The 21,515-nt window shown below is 37.4% G+C and overlaps 1 protein-coding gene across 1 annotated transcript; it reads left to right on the top strand.

Moving 5' to 3' along the window:
- The first annotated feature begins 1,766 nt into the window (after positions 1 to 1,766).
- Positions 1,767 to 2,522, top strand: LOC100603983 (keratin-associated protein 8-1). The gene has a single exon (XM_003263847.3). The coding sequence runs from the start codon at positions 1,997 to 1,999 to the stop codon at positions 2,186 to 2,188; it is 192 nt and encodes a 63-aa protein (XP_003263895.1). The 5' UTR covers positions 1,767 to 1,996; the 3' UTR covers positions 2,189 to 2,522.
- Positions 2,523 to 21,515: the final 18,993 nt, after the last annotated feature.

The raw sequence follows: 21,515 nt of genomic DNA, 5'->3' as shown, positions 1-21,515 counted from the left end.
GCGGTTGAATACCTTTATGTTTTGGGAATAAATCTAATTTCAATTCCCTGAACTTGTTTAGCTATAAGCCACATGTCGTGTTTGAATTTTAATTGCTGAATCCCCATAGGCAGCCATTCAGGTTTGCTCACGAAGCAGGGTACTGTAGGTGTTTTCATTCTCCAGAATGATTATTGCGCTTTGCATATCTGTATCAAAACATTTTATGTACTCCATAAATATATAAACCTACCATGCACTCACAAAAATTAAAAATAAAAAAATTTAGGCCGGGCGCGGTGGCCCACACCTGTAATCCCAGCTCCTTGGGAGGCCGAGATGGGCAGATCACTTGAGGTCAGGAGTTCGAGACCAGCCTGGCCAACATGCTGAAACCCTGTCTCTACTAAAAATACAAAAACTAGCCTGGTGCAGTGGCACGCACCTGTAATCCCAGCTACTTGGGAGGCTGAGGCAGGAGACTTGCTTGAAGTGAGGAGGTGGAGGTTGCAGTGAGTCAAGATTGCACCACTGTACTCCAGCCAGGGCAATAAAGCAAGACTCTGCCTCAAAAAAAAAATTATATATGTATATATTTACAAAAATGCCTCTGCTGTAATTAGTCTACTGCTGGCTAGAACACTGGCATGGTTTTGAATTTTCCAAGTGTCTAATCTTGTTCTTGGATTCAGCCTTTGGTTCCTAGCTGCTGATATCAGGGAGCAAAGTTACCTCTGGGTTACGAAGTAAAACCTGGGAGAGCTCATGTGTAATACATATCTGTTTTGTGGCCTTCTAGAATGATTCCTATTATCTCTGTGCCTATTTCTGTTCCATATGCCCTCTTTGGTATTTGTTCTGTAAGTTCTCTACTAAGTGCCACTGTAAGAAATCTTAATGCAGGTGTCTGGGAATCATATATCAGGTCTTACATGGTCCAAGATAGTTTTGTTCAGCCTTATCCCTCCTTTAACTCATGTTTGAGAACTGACTCTCTGTTTAGAGAGGAATAACATTCCTTCTTTATCCTGGGGTGCATGATCATTCTAAAAGTGAAATAACTGATTTCATACTGTCATCTGGCCCTTTATAATATCATCACATTTGTCAGACAATCTAGTTTCATTAGATCTAAGAGAAAAAAAATTCTAAATCTTACAATACATTTTTTATTCATTTTTCTGTGTTTACCTTATTAGTTTCAATATTTAGTTTAAAATATGTTTCAGGCCAAAAAATTAAATTTGTTTGACAATTCAGTGCAAGGATTAATCCAAATACTCCATTTTAAAATCTCAATACTATTAATTCAAGCAGTCTTCTAGAAATGTGATGTTAGGTATAGTTTAGGAGGGGACTATGATTAAGATTACACTTTTAACCAGTTTCCCAAACACGGTAGCTGTAGATAGAGAAAAAAAAAAGACTCTTTCTCATGAGTCCCATTGTACTTGTCTTTCATATTCCAGAAAAGAGAATCCTTGAAGCACGTGAATACTAAGACATACTTTAATTTTGAGAATTTTGAGATAAACTCACTATCCATTTGTTATTTTATTTATTAATGTATTTAACACATATTTATTGAATTCCAACTGTGTGTTGTGGAAATTCAGAGAGCAAGAGGACTGCATAACAGCTAACAACATCAGAATATTTCTTGATATTATATACCTGCTTACAGAGAGTTATATAGAGTCTATAAGACAGAGTGCTTTGAAGTCCTGGCAATAATTTTTTTTTTTTTAGGAAGGGAAATAATTTGCTTAAAGGCATCTTCTCTCTGTACTGTATCACACGAGAGCTTTCTTAAGCCACTGTAAAGACATCATAAGCAAGAGCAAAACAGGTTAATGAGCTTTTTAGAATGTAAATTGGTGTCAAGAATGAAAATGAGGGCTTTGTGTTTTTCACCACCCACCAGAGCCAGGATATATAAAGAAGGTTCTGAGACTAGGAATCCATCCCACTGTGGAAACGCACTCCGTTGCTACCTAAGCCCTCCACTCCCGACACCATGCTCTGCGACAACTTCCCCGGGGCTGTCTTCCCAGGATGCTACTGGGGCAGCTATGGCTACCCGCTGGGATATAGCGTTGGCTGTGGCTATGGCAGCACCTACTCCCCAGTGGGCTATGGCTTCGGCTATGGCTACAACGGCTGTGGGGCTTTCGGCTACAAGAGATACTCGCCATTTGCTTTCTATTGATTGGCTGAAATCCCCGAGGCGTAGAATCTTCTCTCCCTTGAAGGCTGAGCAGCACATCTCCAGGTTACCCCGTATCCACTCATTTAGTCCTCATTTGCTCATCAACCTCAGAGACACTGCCTTCCAACTTACCTCGAGTCTCAGGGGAGGAAAATGAAAAAGCAGACGCTTCCTCAAGCTGCCTCCCCTGGCTGATGTTCTCTGGGACATTTTCGGAAACTTGACCTCACACTTGTCATGCGCTACTTTGGAATTTTTCATGACATTCATGACTTGTCATGATGAAGTCATGGATATGTCTATCAAAATCTCAATAAATTTGTCTCAACTGGTATAATATTCTCATGCTAGAGTGAAGTTTCCTTTCTTGGTGTGTGCATATTTTCTGTTACATTGGGAGTGGGGGAGAAGTGAATTTATTTTTCTCATGTGGGCATTAGGAACAGTGAGAAAGCAAAGAATTATTGATCCTGTGTGATAAGCAGGTAAGAGGGTGGGTTGCAGGCAATGAATTAAAAAGTTGCCTGTTTGAACCTTCTTTAAATTTTATGATGCCCACCTCCAACCCAGTGGAGCATCATTTATTGCTCGGGATCCCCTTCTCATCTCACTACTTCTGCTCCTCTGCAAGAAAACCCAACACAGAAGGAACTTTTTCAGTCACTTCCATGTTAGTCCAAATGAAACCCACTGTGTTCCCTTTCCCAGGGACTAAGGATTATAGACTAAAGTACCATGTCCCCTAATGAAGGATGCTGGAGCATTGAGTAATAGAGAAGCCACAGACATCCTTTGGAAATCTGAGAGTTTTTAAGGTGAAGGGATAAATCCCCTATATCAAACCATCTAAGGTGTCTATTTTGTAGCTTAGAAGCACCTGGGTTATTCACAACCGTGGCAAGTTTCTTAATCTTTATAGAATCAACACCAGATAGCCAGTTTCACTTAAAAGATATGAGCTGTAATGAATATTTCTGAAGATATATCAGCTTTTCTCTGTGTTCCTTTAGGGAAGGGAGCAATTTCCTTTTATATGCCAAATAAAAAAAGTCTCAATCCTTCTATTGAAAACATCTTACGTATAGTACAAATATTCTTGGTGGTAACAAAATTTGGCTTAACCCTGCTTTTTTATTGAAGATGTGCAAGTGATTATATTGCATATGGTTCACTTTGTAGTTAAAAACATAAAGACTATTTGGAGAGGTCATTTCGGAAGAGAGTATTTTCTCCACCATACTTTATCTAACGTATATCTTTTTTAAAAAATCAGGAAATAATTGATTGTTTTCGTTTTTAGTGGTAGTAGACAAGGTTACAGCCAACAAAATCTCCAGTTCGCAACTTTCTAGCAGCCGTATGTTAATTCATGCTGAGAATTGTGAATTAATTAAACATGCAGGTTAAAATAGAACAGAAAAAGAAAAGTGGGATTTTTCAGAAATTAGAGCATCGGATCAAAACTAGAAGGTTATCAGCCTGTTTTGTAATGATGACTGACTTATATAAAAATTTGAGCTTGAAGGGACCTCAGAGAGCACCTCATCTAGTGTTTTGGAAATTTCAGTATGCAGGAGAATTACCTGAGCAGCTGACTTAAAAATTTAGATTCTTATGCCTTGCCCCTAGGGATTCTGACTCAGTACATCTGGGGTTAGGTCTAGAAATCTAAACTTTGAAGACGTTCCTGATGGCTTCTAGTACAGGTGGTCTGAGACCCACACTCTAAGAAGCACGTTTCAGGTCATTACAGATGTACACTACCCAGCCACCCACACCATTTATTTATGACACTGAGTCTTGATAAAGGAAAGTCTTTTACTCAAAGGTTTCTAGCACATCTCAACAAGACAAGGACAGAGGAGAGAAGATACTTTACATCCCCAAAGGAGTACAGGAGGTACAACATCTGTGTTTAGCACTTTTCAACTTGAGTTAACATGTGGTTGCTAGAAAGTTCCAAACTGAAGATTGCATTGGCTGTAACAATGTCTACTATTTTTAGACAGAGAAAGAATCTATTGGGTAGATATCCAGTAGTCTGGTGCTGAAGGCTCAGATGCCATGATCTGCTAAAAGGAAAAAGTATGTTATGTAAGGATTTTATAAATTCACTTTCTCCTATTGCATAGAAATGTACGAATTCCTAGTGCACTTACATTACTTAATATTATTTGATGATTATTTTTAAAAACTGAAATTCAGTCTTTTTAAATGCGTATACCCAGATCCCACCCCTGCACATTCTGATGGGAAGATCTACGGGGTCTGGGGATTTGTATTTTAAAAAATCCCTTTAAGTAATGTGGTTTTATGCCATCAATTTAAAACAATTACAGGGTCTGGGGATTTGTATTTTAAAAAATCCCTTTAAGTAATGTGGTTTTATGCCATCAATTTAAAACAATTACAGGGTCTGGTTTCATGGCTGTTCTTTTCTGTCTTTTTTAGTTCTCTCCTTTTATTTTGAATTTAAAAACCAAGATGATTCCTCCATATTTATATAGAATTCATAAAAAATGAAAACAGTAAGTAACATGTTACAGGTCAATTTAAGAAAAGCCTGGAACAAACACTTACTGCTACATTTAGGCTTAATGGTAGTCTGTATAGAGTGTAGTTAGGTATTCATTTCTAATTGCTTTATCTACTTTGATATTGATCTGAACCTAGTTTAGTGCTCTGTGCATAGTAGAAACTCAATATATATGATGAGATTATCAGACCACTTTCCTCAATAAACACGAAAAAGATGTTAAACTTCTGTTTGCTACCATCTTGCAGTGCCATTCTTTAATTCATAGCCATTTGTGGGTTGGAAGCTTGATGTCTGTGCATTTTATGACTTAGGTTTATCTCACAAAGTCACACAGGAAGTACTGTTTTGATTTTCTATTTCACCATTAATTGCTTGTTTCTTCTCATTGAAAACCAGGCTGTGTATCTTTAACATTTCCCTGCTTAATACAGTTTATATAACTGAGAACTTGATTTGAATATTAAGGGCATCTTATGTATAGAAGAATCTTCTAGAGAGACCCCCAGTAAGTCCAATTAGACCTCCTCTCCTTATCATTAGGCTTCCCAATCCCTTGACTACTCTGAAGTAATAATTCACCAGTGGTAACTGAATATATGTATGTTAATTTGTATTTACCCATTTGATTCACAGGGGAGGTTTAGAGTCCTACAGAATTTTTCATGGCTAAGTAGGATAGATAACATATTATGTGATATCCTATTTAACATTTCTCATGTACTCTCTAAAGGCTATTTTGAAGGGATCTGACATCTGCCCTCTGTTACCAGGTTGGTGGAGAAACATTCTCCACATGGCATCCTTCATGTGACCAGTGTATTTGATGATACTATCCAACAAAGGTGTTGACCATAACATTATGACACTCCAAAATGTGAAGATAGCAGAGATGTAGTGAATCTGATAAAAGCAGGGAGTCCTGTACTATATTCACATTATTCTTGCATATAAGAAATGACCAAATAATTTGCCCTTCCTCCTGTTTTTTCTTTTCCTGCACTGTCTTCCCTTCTGCTTCTATATCTTTCTTCAAGATTATATTCTCTTCCCTTAGATCTCGTTATAGTAGGATCGGTTCCTAAGTGGATTTGAGAGCAGTTTCTCACCAATAAGTCAGAACAAAAGAGGAGCCTTCCTAGCACAGGGTAATCTCATAGTCATAGGAAGTCAGTTGACAAAAGAAGTCAACCTTTCCCAAATATTCATAGTGGCCCTACTTTCAACCACAGTGGATACCTCTGGAAGATTATCAAATGCCTTATAAATCAGAGCTCTTCTCAGTAAAGATACAAAAGGACGCAAACATAAAACACTGAAGAATAATACATGTTGCTGGTATTTAGTAAATTTTACCCGAAGGGTAGGTCTTTTCTCATGCAGAAAAGGCTTTTCTTGCTCTTTTGTCAATAACTTTAGACACAGTAGGCAAAGCAGAAACTAAAAATGCTTCATACGCATATGGGTGATTTTTGGTTTCCCGTAATTTTCCTTAAGATGAACGGTGGCCTTTCTCAGAGCCATCCAAAGTGTATAGCTTTTGCTCAGTGCACATGTTCGACCCATAGATTTCTTATGGCACATGTGCAAGAAAATCATGCTTAAAAACCAACCAGCCAACCAACCCACTCCCCTTTGTATAGATCTTTAGAACAGCATAATTAATTTTGAGCTAAATGCTTGGTAAGCACGTTTTTATCTTATTAGTTTCTTATGATGCAGATTATTTTCTCAATTTGGTTTATTTAACATTTTAGGCCATCATTTCGAGTGTAGTCCAGTATAATTTTTCAGTCATTTCAAAGGCAAACATAATTAGGGAAGAGGCAAAAATAACCAATATTATTTCTGGGCCTGCAGTGGGTTATTATTACTCTTTACAACCCCATGAGGTTGGTTTTATTCCAGGTTCTATTATCCCCATTTTACACCTGAGGAAACTGGAATTCAGAAATTTCAAATGACATGTTCATAGTCTGAAAGCTAGAATATGGCAGAATGGGGTTTCTAATCTGGGTGTGTTGGATGCTGAAGCCTTACCACCTGCCTCTCTGCTAACCAGAATCCACTCCAGTGGCATCCTATAGAACTGAAAACACACATTCCATAAAGGGACCCCTGCTTTGTCTTGTTCACCCTCGTGTTCCCAAAATAAAGCACAGCATTGAACTCATATTATCTCCTCAATAAAGCTATCATGAATGAAACAAAGGGGCTGCTATGTTTTTCAAATTAAGATCTTTAATCTTGGCAATGAGATCCATTGAAATCATTTGTTTAGACCATGAACACGGCACTATCTGGCTGGGATTTTTTGTGATATCCAAGAAAGAGCCCATGAATGTGTAGACTGAGTCCAGAAATGACTTCCCAAGATGTCAGAATAGGCTATAGATGCCATTAGGTCAGGATCCACTGAGCGGCTGAAGCAATAACATCATGCAGAAATTTTATTTTCTCCAGCTCTCTTAGTGACATTCATTTAACTGTGTCCCTTAGATTTTAGAGATATCAAATAGAGAGTATTTGTAAGTAAATTTTTTTTCATAAATGTCAAAAATGACTTTATGACTTGCCTTAGAATGATGGGATGAGTAAGCTCTTCAAAGTTGCACATCCCAGAGATAGAAAGCCAGTGAAGAAAGAAGTAGAAAAGAGGCACCCTCTAGGGCTCATCCCAGATCTCAGTGCTTCCTTGTCAGCTGTCAAATTTTGCTTTTGTAGCTTATAAGTACTATGCCACACTCTCACTGGTCCTAACATCAGAACTTAAAGTATAATTCATCTATGACATTTTATATATATGCAAACAGCTACTATTATTCCTGCCTCACTGCATCCACTAAAGCTTTTATAACTATGGCATTTAGCTGCATAGACTTAGGTTGACTGTAGGCTTGTCTGCTTCGCCTTTGTTTCTAATATGAAAGGTTTGTTAGGTCTACAAACTCTTTAATATCTCTACTTCAAATCCTGGTATGGGGCTTTATGAAGCATGAGGACGTTTAGTAAATTCCTGCAGACCAAAAGCACGGTTTGCTATTGCAATTGGCATTATTTTTTGTTCTTGAGACATCTAATAATTGGAGGATTCAGCTTGGAGTCTATTTTAACCAAAGACTTTGAAGACACTGCAGTAACTTCTCATTACAGGAAAAAAAAAACCCACAAAGAAGAATCCTTCTTCACCTTTGGCAGTTAATTCAGCTCAAACTTCTTTCAAGAATAATGAGGATCTCTTTTTTTTTTTTTTTCAAGGAGATCTAGGAAATTAATGAGAATACTAATTCCCTTGAACTAAAAAAGGAAAGAGGTACATTTCTTCATCACAGCCTCTGGTGAGGTTATATGAGTCACAAAGGTAAAAGAATCCTATTATGTGCTATAACCATTGAGTTTGCTGCCTGATCAAACCTTTATTCCTTGGACAAGGTGATAGAACTTCTTCCCCAAGAACTTCTACCAAAATGGCTGCTGGGAAGTTATGGGTATTCCCTGGGCCACAGTGATGCCTGTGGCAATGGCAGCACCTTTTTACCTGCCGTCCTCCACCTGTTATAGCTACAGAGGACACCAGCTACTTGGCTATAAAAGAGACTGGGCAACAGGAGTTTATTGATTATTTTGCTTATCGAATACTTTATCACTTCTGGGGCATTTTGTTTTTTTGTTTTCAGTCTGATTCTACTTTTCTTTGAGTTCCAAGGTGCTGCTTGAGCAAATCCAGCCTCTGCTTACAGTGGATCAGGTTCACTTCAAGATGTGTTACTTCAGCCTGTGTCTGAACTTTTCCAGGAGTTCCTCATTTAGGCTTGTGATGTTTTTTTGAAATATGAGAATGCTTCTGTTTAAAAAAAAAAACTTACCTGAATTAACATAGGATGGGACATGTGGTTTGAATATGTGTTCTGGTGTAAATATGTTTACAGTGGTCATATTTTCATTTATATTTTACAATAAAAATAATATTTTAAATTTAGTAAAATGAATACTGACTTTAAAATATTACCAAAAGATGTTAACCCTGGGTTATCTGAAAGGAGAAGTTGGTGATGTCCAGGTAAGTTTAATTTATATATTAGTATCTGAAACCCAATAATAAAATCAAACCAATCTACCTTGGGTCTTAAATAATAAGTACAGAATGACTGTATATATTGAAATATAATTGCATACGTGTTTACTCTGAAATTCAATTAAAAAGTTAATTGAATATTCACACAAACATATGTGACTATGCACATATATTTTTATATCTTGCTATTCTCTTTAATTTTATCTCATCTCTAGAACCATGTTTTTCAATATGTGGTGCCTGGATCAGCATTGAGATCAGCATTAACCAGGAACATTTTCAGAAATCAAATTTTCAAGCTGCCTTCTTTCCTCCTCACCCATCGAGACCTGTGAAGTCAGTGATATGTGTTTTATGAACACATAAATCTCCTTCTAGGAGATTTGGTGTGTGATATGCCTGTAAAACACTGCTTAGAATATTCAGCATATTGATTCATCAAACAAATATGGAATCGTTTCATGAACCACTTTTATGAGTTAGATTTGGGATGAACGAAAGAAAACAATGATTTTAACATGCATTTATATTGTATTTTATGATTTCATTGTTTCTTATTAGAGCTTCAGAAAATCTCAGGAATTGGGGTAGTTACGTCTTCTGTACAACTTTGCAGTTGAGGCACAGAATGTGGTGTTAGTATCAAAAGTTAGACAAACAATATGTAGACTTCAGACCAGAGTTCAAATCTGGTTTTACTACTGTGGTCCTTCCATTGTATTACCTAGTAACCAAATTACACTCTAGTAAGTGATAAAACCAGAAATGTAAGCAAATATGTGCAAGGTTGGGTTATATTCTTGAATGTCTTATACACTTTATTGAAGAAAATTTAAAAAAAACCACATTAGTAAATTTTTCATGTTTAAGGTCAACACTTTGCTCTTCTACCTAATGTTAGATACAGCCTAATGTTAGATACAATAGGATTCTTTTTATGATTGGAATCCCTGTATTACAGTGAATTTAAATATGCTAAATAATCAATACAGGGTTAAATAAAAATCTGAATATAGTCTTTTCATTAACTCTTCCAAAATATACAACAAGCTCCATGTTATCTTCTGCTATATTTTTCAGAACAATTGGGTATTTTAAAGTTTTAGGTGGCTGGGTGCTGTGGCTCATGCCTGTAATCCCAGCACCTTGGGAGGCTGAGGCAGGTGAATCATGAGGTCAGGAGCTCGAGACCATCCTTGCTAACATGGTGAAACCCTGACTCTCCTAAAAATACAAAAAATTAGCCAGGTGTGGTGGCATGCACCTATAGTCCCAGCTACTTGGGAGGCTGAGGAAGGAGAATCACTTGAACCTGGGAGGCAGAGGTTGTAGTGAGCCAGGATCACACCACTGCACTCCAGCCTGGGTGACAGAGTGAGACTACATCTCAAAAAAAAAAAATTTGGTAACATTTTGAATAATTGTGTGTGTGTGTGTGTGTGTGTGTGTGTGTTCCATTGTATGTTACGTTCTAGGGTATATGTGCACAACCTGCAGGTTTGTCACATAGGTATACATGTGCCATGTTGGTTTGCTGCACCTATCAACTCGTCATTTACATTAGGTATATCTCCTAATGCTATCCCTCCCCCTGTCCCCCACGCCCTGACAGGCCCTGGTGTGTGATGTTCCCCTCCCTGTGTCCAAGTGTTCTCATTGTTCAGTTCCCACATATGAGTGAGAACATGCAGTGTTTGGTTTTCTGTCCTTGCAATAGTTTGCTCAGAATGATGGTTTCCAGCTTCCTCCATGTCCCTACAAAGGACGTGAATTCATCCTTTTTGATGGCTGCATAGTATTCCATGGTGTACATGTGCCACATTTTCTTAATCCCGTCTATCGTTGATGGATATTTGTGTTGGTTCCAAGTCTTTGCTATTATGAATAGTGCTGCAATAAACATACGTATGCATGTGTCTTTATAGCAGCATGATTTATAATCCTTTGGGTATATACCCAGTAATGGGATGGCTGGGTCAAATGGTATTTCTAGTTCTAGATCCTTGAGGAATCACCACACTGTTGTCCACAATGGTTGAACTAGTTTACAGTCCCACCAACAGTGTAAAAGTGTTCCTATTTCTCCACATCCTCTCCAGCACCTGTTGTTTCCTGACTTTTTAATGATCGCCATTCTAACTGGTGTGAGATAGTGTTTCATTGTGGTTTTGATTTGCATTTCTCTGATGGCCAGTGATGATGAGCATTTTTTCATGTGTCTGTTGGCTGCATAAATGTTTTCTTTTGAGAAGTGTCTGTTCATATCCTTTGCCCACTTTTTGATGGGGTTGTTTTTTTTCTTGTAAATTTTTTTAAGTTCTTTGTAGATTCTGGATATTAGCCCTTTGTCAGATGGGTAGATTGCAAAGATTTTCTCCCATTCTATAAGCTGCCTGTTCACGCTGATGATAGTTTCTTTTGCTGTGCAGAAGCTCTTTAGTTTAATTAGATCCCATTTGTCTATTTTGGCTTTTGTTGCCATTGCTTTTGGTGTTATAGTCGTGAAGTCCTTGCCCACGCCTATGTCCTGAATGGTATTGCCTAGGTTTTCTTCTAGGCTTTTTATTATGTTAGGTCTTACATGTAAGTCTTTAATCCATCTTGAGTTAATTTTTGTATTTTGTATTAAATTTTGACTTTGATGCTGGGAGTTTTTCTTCCTATTTGTGTCATTTCACTGGGCCTTTTCCCAATAATATTGATCATATCTTAGAGAACAGTTAAAGTAGTGAAAATTAGTTGGCTTAATGTTTAATGTAAGTAAGATGTAGAATGTGTTCACAGATTCTTTAAGTTTCTGTTGAAAGGCTAATGTGCATATTTCTGATGTGCTTTTCTCTTTCTGGTTATAGGTCTGTAGTTAGTCAGATATAGGATGGAAACTGGAAGAGTAAGAGATTCCTCCACAAAGTCATGTTTCTTGAGAGTTGATTACTGAAGGAAACTACACTTACATTTTATCTGATGTGGCTGATTCTGTGAAACACTCCACTATTCTTATTACTTATTTTCCCATACCTGGTAGACCTTAACATCAATGTTATTTAATAAACTTAGAGCCTAAACACGGTTCATAATTCCATCAGTAAAGAGGAACATTAAAGAAACTAAAAATTAATTTAAAAGTTAGTGAAATAGTGTAGTGTAATCCCAGCACTTTGGGAGGCCGAGGCAGGTGGATCACAAGGTCAGGAGATCAAGACCATCCTGGCTACCACGGTGAAACCCTATCTCTACTAAAAATATGAAAAATTTAGCCGGGCATGGTGGCGGGTGCCTGTAGTCCCAGCTACTCGGGAGGCTGAGGCAGGAGAATGGTGTGAACCCGGGAGGCGGAGCTTGCAGTGAGCTGAGATTGAGCCACTGTACTCCAGCCTGGGTGACAGAGCAAGACTCCGTCTCAAAAAAAAAAAAAAAAAGTTAGTGAATGTAGTGGCTATTCTTGAAAATGTATTAAATACTCTTAAGTATAAAATATATTTTCTTATAATTTATAAAAATATAAAACAATCACCAAACAAAAAATAAATTACAGTTAAATTGTGGAATAAATTCTCAGTAAGAAAGAAATACTTCTGGATGACATAGAATATGATTAACAGAAGATTTGCATTAGTTTTGAAAGCAGCTGTAATTTGCTCAATCACATATCAAAATTTCTTGGGAGAAGAATCTGCATATATTTAACCTCATAGTTTAGATAGTATTAATAATCCCTTTTGTGTGCCTCCAAAATATCTATAATCTCACAAGCAATGTTAGGCAATATAGTAAGAACGTTTCTAGTTGTTTAGAAGCCTGATTTTTGATGGATAAACTGGGAATCTGCTTTTACCAAAGACTTTGGTAGCATTTCTGTAGCTTCTCATTGTAGGGACTAAACTCATTAAAAGGACACTAGGCAGTCAGTCAACCTCAAACAATTTTAAGAGCAATGAAGATGCCACACCCTTTACTGGGGGTGTATGAAAGACTTTGGGCAGATGGAGTAAGTCATTCTTAGTAGTCTTTGTACTAAACACTCAACTAACAAGACGTTCTTTGGCCTCCTCAGTGGTACATCTCCCCTGGCTCCTACTAGGACAGTTGTGGCTCTCCCCTGAGATGGTGTTGGCTGTGGATGTGTTAGCACCTGTTCACCAGGGGGTGGGGACTTTAGATATGGCTATGCCGGCTTCTGGCCACTTGATGACAGAAGATATTGGACACTAGACCTCTATTAAGTTCTGACAATGGGAACTATAGTTTTTGTCTTTTTGACAAGGTGATATAAGTACAATTATACAGTATATAATGCTTTGAAATAGATTTCTCTGGGTTTGTCCTGTATAGGGTTTGCAAACCTTCTTGAATCTGTCTCTGCAAATAGGGTAAGAACAGAACTTCTTCCAGAATCTGGAGTAGGGATAAACTTCTAGAATGATTAGTCTGTAATTGAAAGAGAAGAAGTGTGAGGATAGAGAATCTAGCAGCTTCTGAAAGTAGCTTATTAATTTGGCACATATGTAAAAATATGTGAAGTTTATTTTATAATAACCTGGATTCTGTGTTTCTCAAATTTGAGCATGTGTAAGAATTCTAGTCATGCTTTTAAAGAATAAACATTCCAGAGTTCTCTCTCCATAGGTTCTGGTTCAGTAGTCTGGGGGTGCAGCCTATTTATCTGCATTTTTAATTACTATAGTACAAGATGATTCCAAAATGAGTGATGTTTGAGTTACCTTTTGAGATTCATTGATCTAGACAAAGAAATAGACATGCTCATCACACAGTTGTCTTTTTTATTTTATTTATTTATTTATTTATTTATTTATTTATTTGAGGCAGGCTCTGCTCTCTCACCCAGGCTGAAGTGCAGTGGTACGATCATAGCTCACTGAATGGGCTCAGGCAATCCTCCTCACTCAGCCTCCAGAGAAGCTGGGACTGCAGATGCACACCACCATCCCTGGATATTTATTTTTTATTTTTTATTTTTTGTAGAGGCTGTCTTGTTACATAGCCCTGGCTGGTCTCAAGCTCCTGGCCTCAAGTGATCCTCCCACCTTGGCCTCCCAAAATGCTGAGATTATTGGCATGAACCACTGCACCTGACCACATTATTCCAGTGTTGTGAGATCGAGTGGTATTCCCACACCTTGAAGGTTAGAAATAGATTTTGAAGGCTACCTAAACAAGGCAATCAGCAAAAATGAAAGTTGGCATGAGAGGAACAAGTAAGAGGCAGGGCCCGGTAAAGAATGGAGAAACACTGGCTTGGGGCAACATTTCAGAAACCAAACCATTGCACACTAGGGATGAATCAGCAACATGATGTATAATTTTAAAAAAAACAACCTGGTACAAATGGGAGTTAATACAAGTAGGACATATGGGAGGTGATAATTCTTCCACTGTATAGCATCATCCAAACTCTTATTAGAATATTGATTCTATTTTATCATCTGAGTTTTATTAAGAATATAGAAAATTAAGGAATATTCTAGAGAAAAACATTAGACACCATTTAAAAAAAGAGATTTAGCTCCACAAGAAAAGATTACAGGAATTTGGACTCCGAGTTACTTTGGTAGAAAAATAAAAACATTCATTGTTTTTTCTATCCATAATTGCTCATTGCAAACAGTATGGAAAATAAAGTTAGAAAAAACTTAAACATTATCCATTACTTAGGAGTAACTAGTATTATTTCCTTAGTAAAATAATAATTATATAGAAAAACTAATTTTTGTATTCTTTGTAATGTGATTATTTTGAATACTCCCCTATGTAATTATATATTATTTCAAAATGACTGCACCGTATTATTCTGTATAAATGCATCATGTTTTATTAATATTAACTCAATTTTTACATATTTAGGATTCTTTCAGTTCTTTATCTTTTAAAGTAATATTTTAATGAATATTTACTAAGTAACCAGTAACCCCATCTTTGATTATTTGCTTATTTTAGACTCCAATTAGAGCCAGCATACTAAATCAAATGTCGGAAGTATTTTTAAGGTTCAGAACACATGTTATTCTTCAATGCTAGGCCATTGCAATTAAAATAACCTTCTTATTTCATACCATGTCCTAATGGATTCTGAAGATACCTTTCCGAGGCCCCGTCTTCATTACCCTGTTTTATAGCATTTATTGCTAGTTAAAATTATCTTCAAAAACTATTAATTAACATTAAAAATAATAAAAGTATTAAATGGATGATTCAAAAGTAACTTCTACAAAAAAGCAGACAACAAAAATAGAGGCTTCTTACCTTTGATTTCTTCTATGCAGTGGTAACCCACCTTCAAGTATTTTAGACTTTTTCCATACTTAATCATTTGTCCATAATAATCTCATTCTGTACTTTTTGTTTCCTCAGTTTTTACACATAATTTACTAACTTCGTATTTTGTGAAATGAGGATTTTAAAAAACATATTCTTCACCCAAGACGCATGCAGTTTCCCTCTCACAATCTCCCATATGGTAATATCACAGTAGTCTTTACTGTGTATACACTGCAGTACTGGTATAGTTTGAGACCAGCCAGGGCTATATAACAAGTATTTACATACTTACCCCAAATCCTTGGTGCATTGGTATAGCATTTCCTTTCCATGAATTAATAACTGCCTAAGTTTTCCACCACACCAGGAAACCCTCTTTAAATTCATTGACAGAATTGTAAAATTCTCACTGTAGGATTATACACATTGGAAAATCCACTGGTTCCATCTCCGTGCTAGAAATATTCTGTTTGGAGCTCACTGTCCTTTTGTGCCCTGTCCAATCAGGTTTCCTGCCCTTTAGGCTGACTGCATAGCATAGATCCTCTTTGTTTATTTATTTATTTGTACCAGGATCTCTCTCTGTCGCCCAGGCTGGAGTGCAGTGACGCGATCTCAGCTCACTGTAACCTCTGCCTCCTGGGTTCAAGCGATTCTCCTGCCTCAGCCTCCTGAGTAGCTGGGATCACAGGTGCCCACCACCACGCCTGGCTAATTTTTGTATTTTTAGTAGAGATGGGTTTCAGCCATGTTGATCAGGCAGGTCTAGAACTTCTGACCTTAAGTAATCCACCCGCCTTGGCCTCCCAAAGTGCTGGGATTACAGGTGTGAGCCACTGCGCCCTGCCTCAAATCCTCTTTGCCACTCCACTTAATATCATCCGCTGCCTGAATTTGTGTTTGTATTTGTTAATTTTTGGTGGAGCACATCCTACAGCAGTTGTCTGAACTAGTAACTCTTCAGGTAAACTTTCTGAGATCCCGCATGTCTAAAAATATTTTTATTTTAACCTGACAGTTTATAGACTGACTGGATTTCTAGGTTAGAAATAATTTTCTTTCATTTTATTGAAAAACTTGCCTCATTTTTTTTTCTGGCTTTCATTTTTGCTTTTGAGATATCTAATACCATTTTGATCTCTAGGTCTTTGTGTCCATACTTTCTCCCCTACACTCTAGCAGAAACTTTTACTATTCTTATTATATAGGAACTGGCTTAGAAATAAATTTTCAGATAATTCTTTTACCACTCAATAGACCATTAAGGATATAGATTTCCATGTAGAATATATAGATTTTCCTGTAGAATATCACATTTATGAATATATTTGTGTTTTGTTTTAAAAACTATTAATACATATTCTGAATATCTATTTTTTAAAATTCTGTTTCTCCTAAGATTCTTGCCACTCTTCATGACCCATATCACAGCTCAACTGAAGGAAAAAAATAAAAACACTGCAATTGCCAGCAGGGTGAGAAGAAAAGGTAATCAAATGGTAGTGACCTTTCCTCTAAATTGACTGGCTGGTTGAGCTAAACATTGTTTTGTCCATCAGTAAAATGGTGACACAAACCCTCTGGGTAACATGACATACAGGTTAAACACTGCCGCATGGGAAGTGAGTGACAATAAATATTTTCCATGAACGGTTGACAAGAGTTAGGGTTGGGCAAGAGAGCAAAGAGGTTTACCCACGACAGTGTTGAGGAAGATCACATTCAGATACTTGCCAAAATGTTTCTTGTAATCCTATAAATCCTGTCTCAAAACAGTTTTTTCCTTTTAATTTCAATAGCTTTAGGGGTACAGGTGGTGTTTGGTTACAAGGATGAATTGTGCAGTGGTGAAGTCTGGATTTTTGGTATATCCATCACCCAGATAGTGTACATTGTACCCATTACTTTCACAGGTGCAAAGGTATGAAATCAACCTAAGTGCCCGTTCACCAATGAGTGAATAAAGAAAATCTCATAGACACATTCCATGGTGTATATATACATTGTACCCAATTGGTAATTTTTTCCCTTCAGCCCTTCCACCAGCCCACCTTCTGAGTCTCCAGTGTCCGTTATACCCTCTTTATGCCTTTGCAGACCCATAGCTTAGCTCTGACTTGTGAGGATATGCGGTATTCGGTTCTCCATTCCTAAGTTACTTCACTTAGGATAATGGCCTCCAATTCCATCCAAGTTGCTGTAAAATACATTATTTCATTTTTTATGGCTGAGTATTATTCCATGGTGTATATATACACCATATATACACCATGGAATGTGTATATGAGATTTTCTTTATTCACTCATTGGTGAATGGGCAGTTACGTTGATTTCATACCTTTGCACCTGTGAATTGTGCTGCAGTAACTATGCATGCACAGGCATCTTTTTGATATAATGAATTATTTTCCTTTTGGTACTTGCCCAGCAAACTACCAATGGGATTGTTGGATCAAATGGTGAATCTACTTTTAGCTCTTTGAGAAATTGCTGTACCATTTTCCAGAGTGGTTGTATTAGTTTAGATTCCCACCAGCAGTGTATAAGCATTCTCTTTTCACCACATTCACACTAACATCTATTTCCTTTAAACTTTTTAATAATGACCATTCTGGCTGGGGTAAGGTGGTATCTCATCATGATTCTACTTTGCATTTCCCTGATGATTAACGAAGTTGAATATTTTTTCATATGTTTGTTGACCACTTGTATATCTTCTTTTGAGAAATGTCTACTCATGTCATTTGCCCACTTTTTAATGGGATTGCTATTTTTTTCTTGCTGATTTGTTTTAGTCCCTTGTAGAATCTGTATATTAGTCTCCTTTGTTGGAAGTGTAGCTTGCAAGTATTGGGTTGGTACGAAAGTAATTGCGGCTTTTGCCGTTACTTTTAAATAGCAAAAACTGCAATTACTTTCACACCAGTCTCTTTCTCCTATTCTGTAGGTTGTCTGTTTAATTTTTTTTTATTATTTCTTTTGTAGTGCAGAAGCTTTTTGTTTAATTTGGTCCCATTTATTTATCTTCGTTTTTGTTGCATTTGCTTTTGGGATCTGAGTCCTAAATTCTATGTCTAGGCCAATGTCCAAAAAGTTTTTCCTAAGTTTTTTTTTTTCTAGAATTTGTATGATTTCAGGTCTTAGATTTACATCTTTAATCCACCTTGAATTATTTTTTGACTCAAATCTTGTTTTAATGGCTCATTGAATCCTAACAAGCTTTAATGCAGTTCTAACCCTCATTCTGACAGCCACTTCTGTAATGTACCTGGGTTTTCATTATTACATATTTTTTTTAGTGAATATAATGTTAAAAATTACCATTGGCTCTAACTTTGCCTTGAAAACAACACAGCTTTTCTTTTTATTGAATTTACTAATAAATTTTTAATGATTTCTATTCACTTTTTGAACTTTTATTTATGATAGCCCAATAGTTTATCTTATGTTTGCATGGGAATTCTGGAGAATATCATTGATTGTGCTAGCACTTTGGTGGTTCTTCATAAATATATCAGCACTTGGTGGTTCTTGACATAATATTAAAGCAACTAGGGAAGTAGAACTCTAGAGCTGGAATGGAAGTTTTGTAGGTTTAAAGTCCAGACCAGAGGACTATGTAGTAGATAATGTTTGTTTATATTGTAGATGAAAGTGTGGACTATCCTTCATTTTCAGATGTGCCTCTTGAGCAGGGTCTTCATGTTTGTATTTGGGCTCTTGTGCAGGGCCTTGGTGTCTATACATGGGTTGTTAATCAATTCAGAGACTAGCAGTTTTTAAATTTAATATGATCCCTACTGAACACAGATATTCATTAAAACACCTGCACACTTTGAAAAAGCAAGTGAAGCTACTTGTTAGCTGGATGCTTTTTAAAGAGAAACATATCCTATGGTTTCAGGACAACAGTGTTAGTTAATGTTGGTATTTACCTCACTGGAGCCTGCTAATATCTCTGGATAATACTCGTGGGCAATTGCTACATTTGGACATACCCTAATGGCATTTTAGCGTCATGGTAAATGACAGGTGGCAGGTGTGTGTCAGCAACATTCTAAGCGAGTGAGTCTTTTCTATCTCAAGTGAGATTTGTTCAGAAACTTCTAGTTTCTGGGGAAGGTTCACCTCATCACAGGTTTTGAGATTTTATTAGAAGGCAAAGAAATTTCAGTGTATTTGAGCAGAGTAGAACACAGTCTAGGTACAGAGCTTTAAATCTGGGGCTAAAAAGAAAAGATTTTTCACTACTTATTATAGACTGTCGATTGTACTCATTAAAGAAAACTAAATATGCTTTGAGGTTAAGTTGTAATACTCTTGAGCCCATTTCAAAGCCTCTACTCATATAAGAGGACAAAAGATAATGAGATGTATCATTTCCTTTAAATCAGCTAATAGAATAATAAGATACAGAATTTACTTGTAGCATTCCACCCACTGCTAGGTAGATAGAAATGACCCTGAAATGATAGTGTGGTCTAACTTTGATTACTTGATTCTGGATATTAGAGGGCACCCTTAGTTCTAATTTGATGCATTATAATAATTGGTATTCTGGCTAGTACCACTCAGGATCTTCTCAACTTTCTGACTCTGGAATATGGTCTCTCTGGAGACTGGGTTGCAGCTGTGGCTCTGCCTATGGGTATGGGTGTGAATGTAGATGTTTCCAATGACTTGGATATAGCTGTGGATGCGTTTCTGCTTTTGGCTGATAATATAGAAGCCCAGCTTGCTGAGGAAGATATTGGCCATCTGCACTCTACCATTTTTTACCTGGGGACTTCTACACCTTGATCACCGTGACCCATCAGCTCATCCACTTGTGCAGCTCACATCTAAGCTCCAGTTATTATATTACTTTTTGGTAACTAATATCTCTGTTCTTTGTTGTATCTGGGAATCCAAATGCTAGCATTGAACTGACTTTACCTCAAAATGGATTGAATGACTTTTACTGAAGTTCCTCAGATACTCTCCCTTTAGGGATCTATTTCTTCTCTTCATGTAATATTATGCTTGGGTGACATAACATATTTAATTTCAGTTAAAGTTGGGGGCTGTTTTTCTACGTTGACTTTTAAAAATAAGTACATTTTCCTTAGCATAGTAATAGTGCAATGGCTGGACTCTATTTTGTATAGAAGAAAGCTGCAGTGTGGCTAGCGGGCAGGGAAGGTGGTGGATAAGTAGGTGGCAGGAGATGAGGCCAGAGAACCTAAGTTAAAAGTTTTAGCTTTTATTCTAGATGAGATTCCTATGCAGGATTTGGAGCAGAGGAGTGACACAGTCTGGCTTTTGTCTTAACAAGCTCTCTCTGGATAGTATGTTGATAATATCCTGCTGGGGAGCAGGAATGGGCAAGAGTAGCAGCAGAAAGGCCAGCTAAAAGCCATTTGCAATTAGCTGCTGGTGATGGCAATCAAAATGATGAGCTATTTCAAAGGTAGAGTTTACTAGTTTTGCTGAATGATAGGGTGTGAGGTATATATGTAAGTGAAGTGTTAAGGGTGATTCCAAGATTTAGGCTGAATGACAGAAAAGATAGGACAGCCTTAAATGGAAGTTAAACAAACTGCAAAAGACGTGCATCTGTGGACCGGGTGCTGTAGCTCAGGCCTGTAATCCCAGCACTTTGGGAGGCCGAGGCAGGCAGATCACCTGAGGTCAGGAGTTGGAGACCAGCCTGGCTAACTGGTGAAACCCCGTCTCTACTAAAAACACAAAAGTTAGCCAGGCATGGTGGTGCATGCCTGTAGTCCCAGCTATTCAGGAGGCTGAGGCAGGAGAATCACTTCAACCTGGGAGGTGGAAGCTGCAGTGAGCCACTGCACTCCAGCCTGGGTGACAAAAAAAAAAAGTGCATCTGAGGGGCAAAATCAGGAGATCAATTTTGAAGCTTTTATGTTCGAGATGCTCATCAGGAATCCAACTGGAGATGTCAATCAGGCAGACGGACATGAGTCTTGGAAGGCACCTGGGTCAGAGTTATAAATTTGGTAGTTGCCAGCAACATATGTAAGTACTTAAATTCATGAGACTGGATGAGATCACTATGTGAATGCAGACAGAAAGGCGAAGCCGTCCAAAGACAGAATTCTGGGCACTTGCTGTCAGAATACCTGCTGCACCCCAACTCTATCCTGCCTTTCTGTATTTTCACCCTCATATCCTTTTTCTTTCTCCTTGGAATATTTTGCTTGATTCTTTGTCTCATGAAGTTTTACTCATCCTCTTGGAACTTCCTAGAAACTTCAAGCTTCCCTTAGTGCCAATCTGTGTGTTCTCCTTGTTATAGTATCTTGGAATTGATTACTTACATGTTTATTGTCAAATGCATGATTCTTGAGGGCAGGGACTATTTTACATTCCCAGGACTTAACCCATGAAAGATATTCAATTAATATTTATTGCACGAATGACTGTATACATGAGTT

Source organism: Nomascus leucogenys, chromosome 25, assembly GCF_006542625.1.
Source record: "Nomascus leucogenys isolate Asia chromosome 25, Asia_NLE_v1, whole genome shotgun sequence".
Taxonomy (NCBI): Eukaryota; Metazoa; Chordata; class Mammalia; order Primates; family Hylobatidae; genus Nomascus; species Nomascus leucogenys.
Note: the sequence above shows the minus strand (reverse complement) of the source record. Positions and strands in the feature narration are given on the sequence as shown.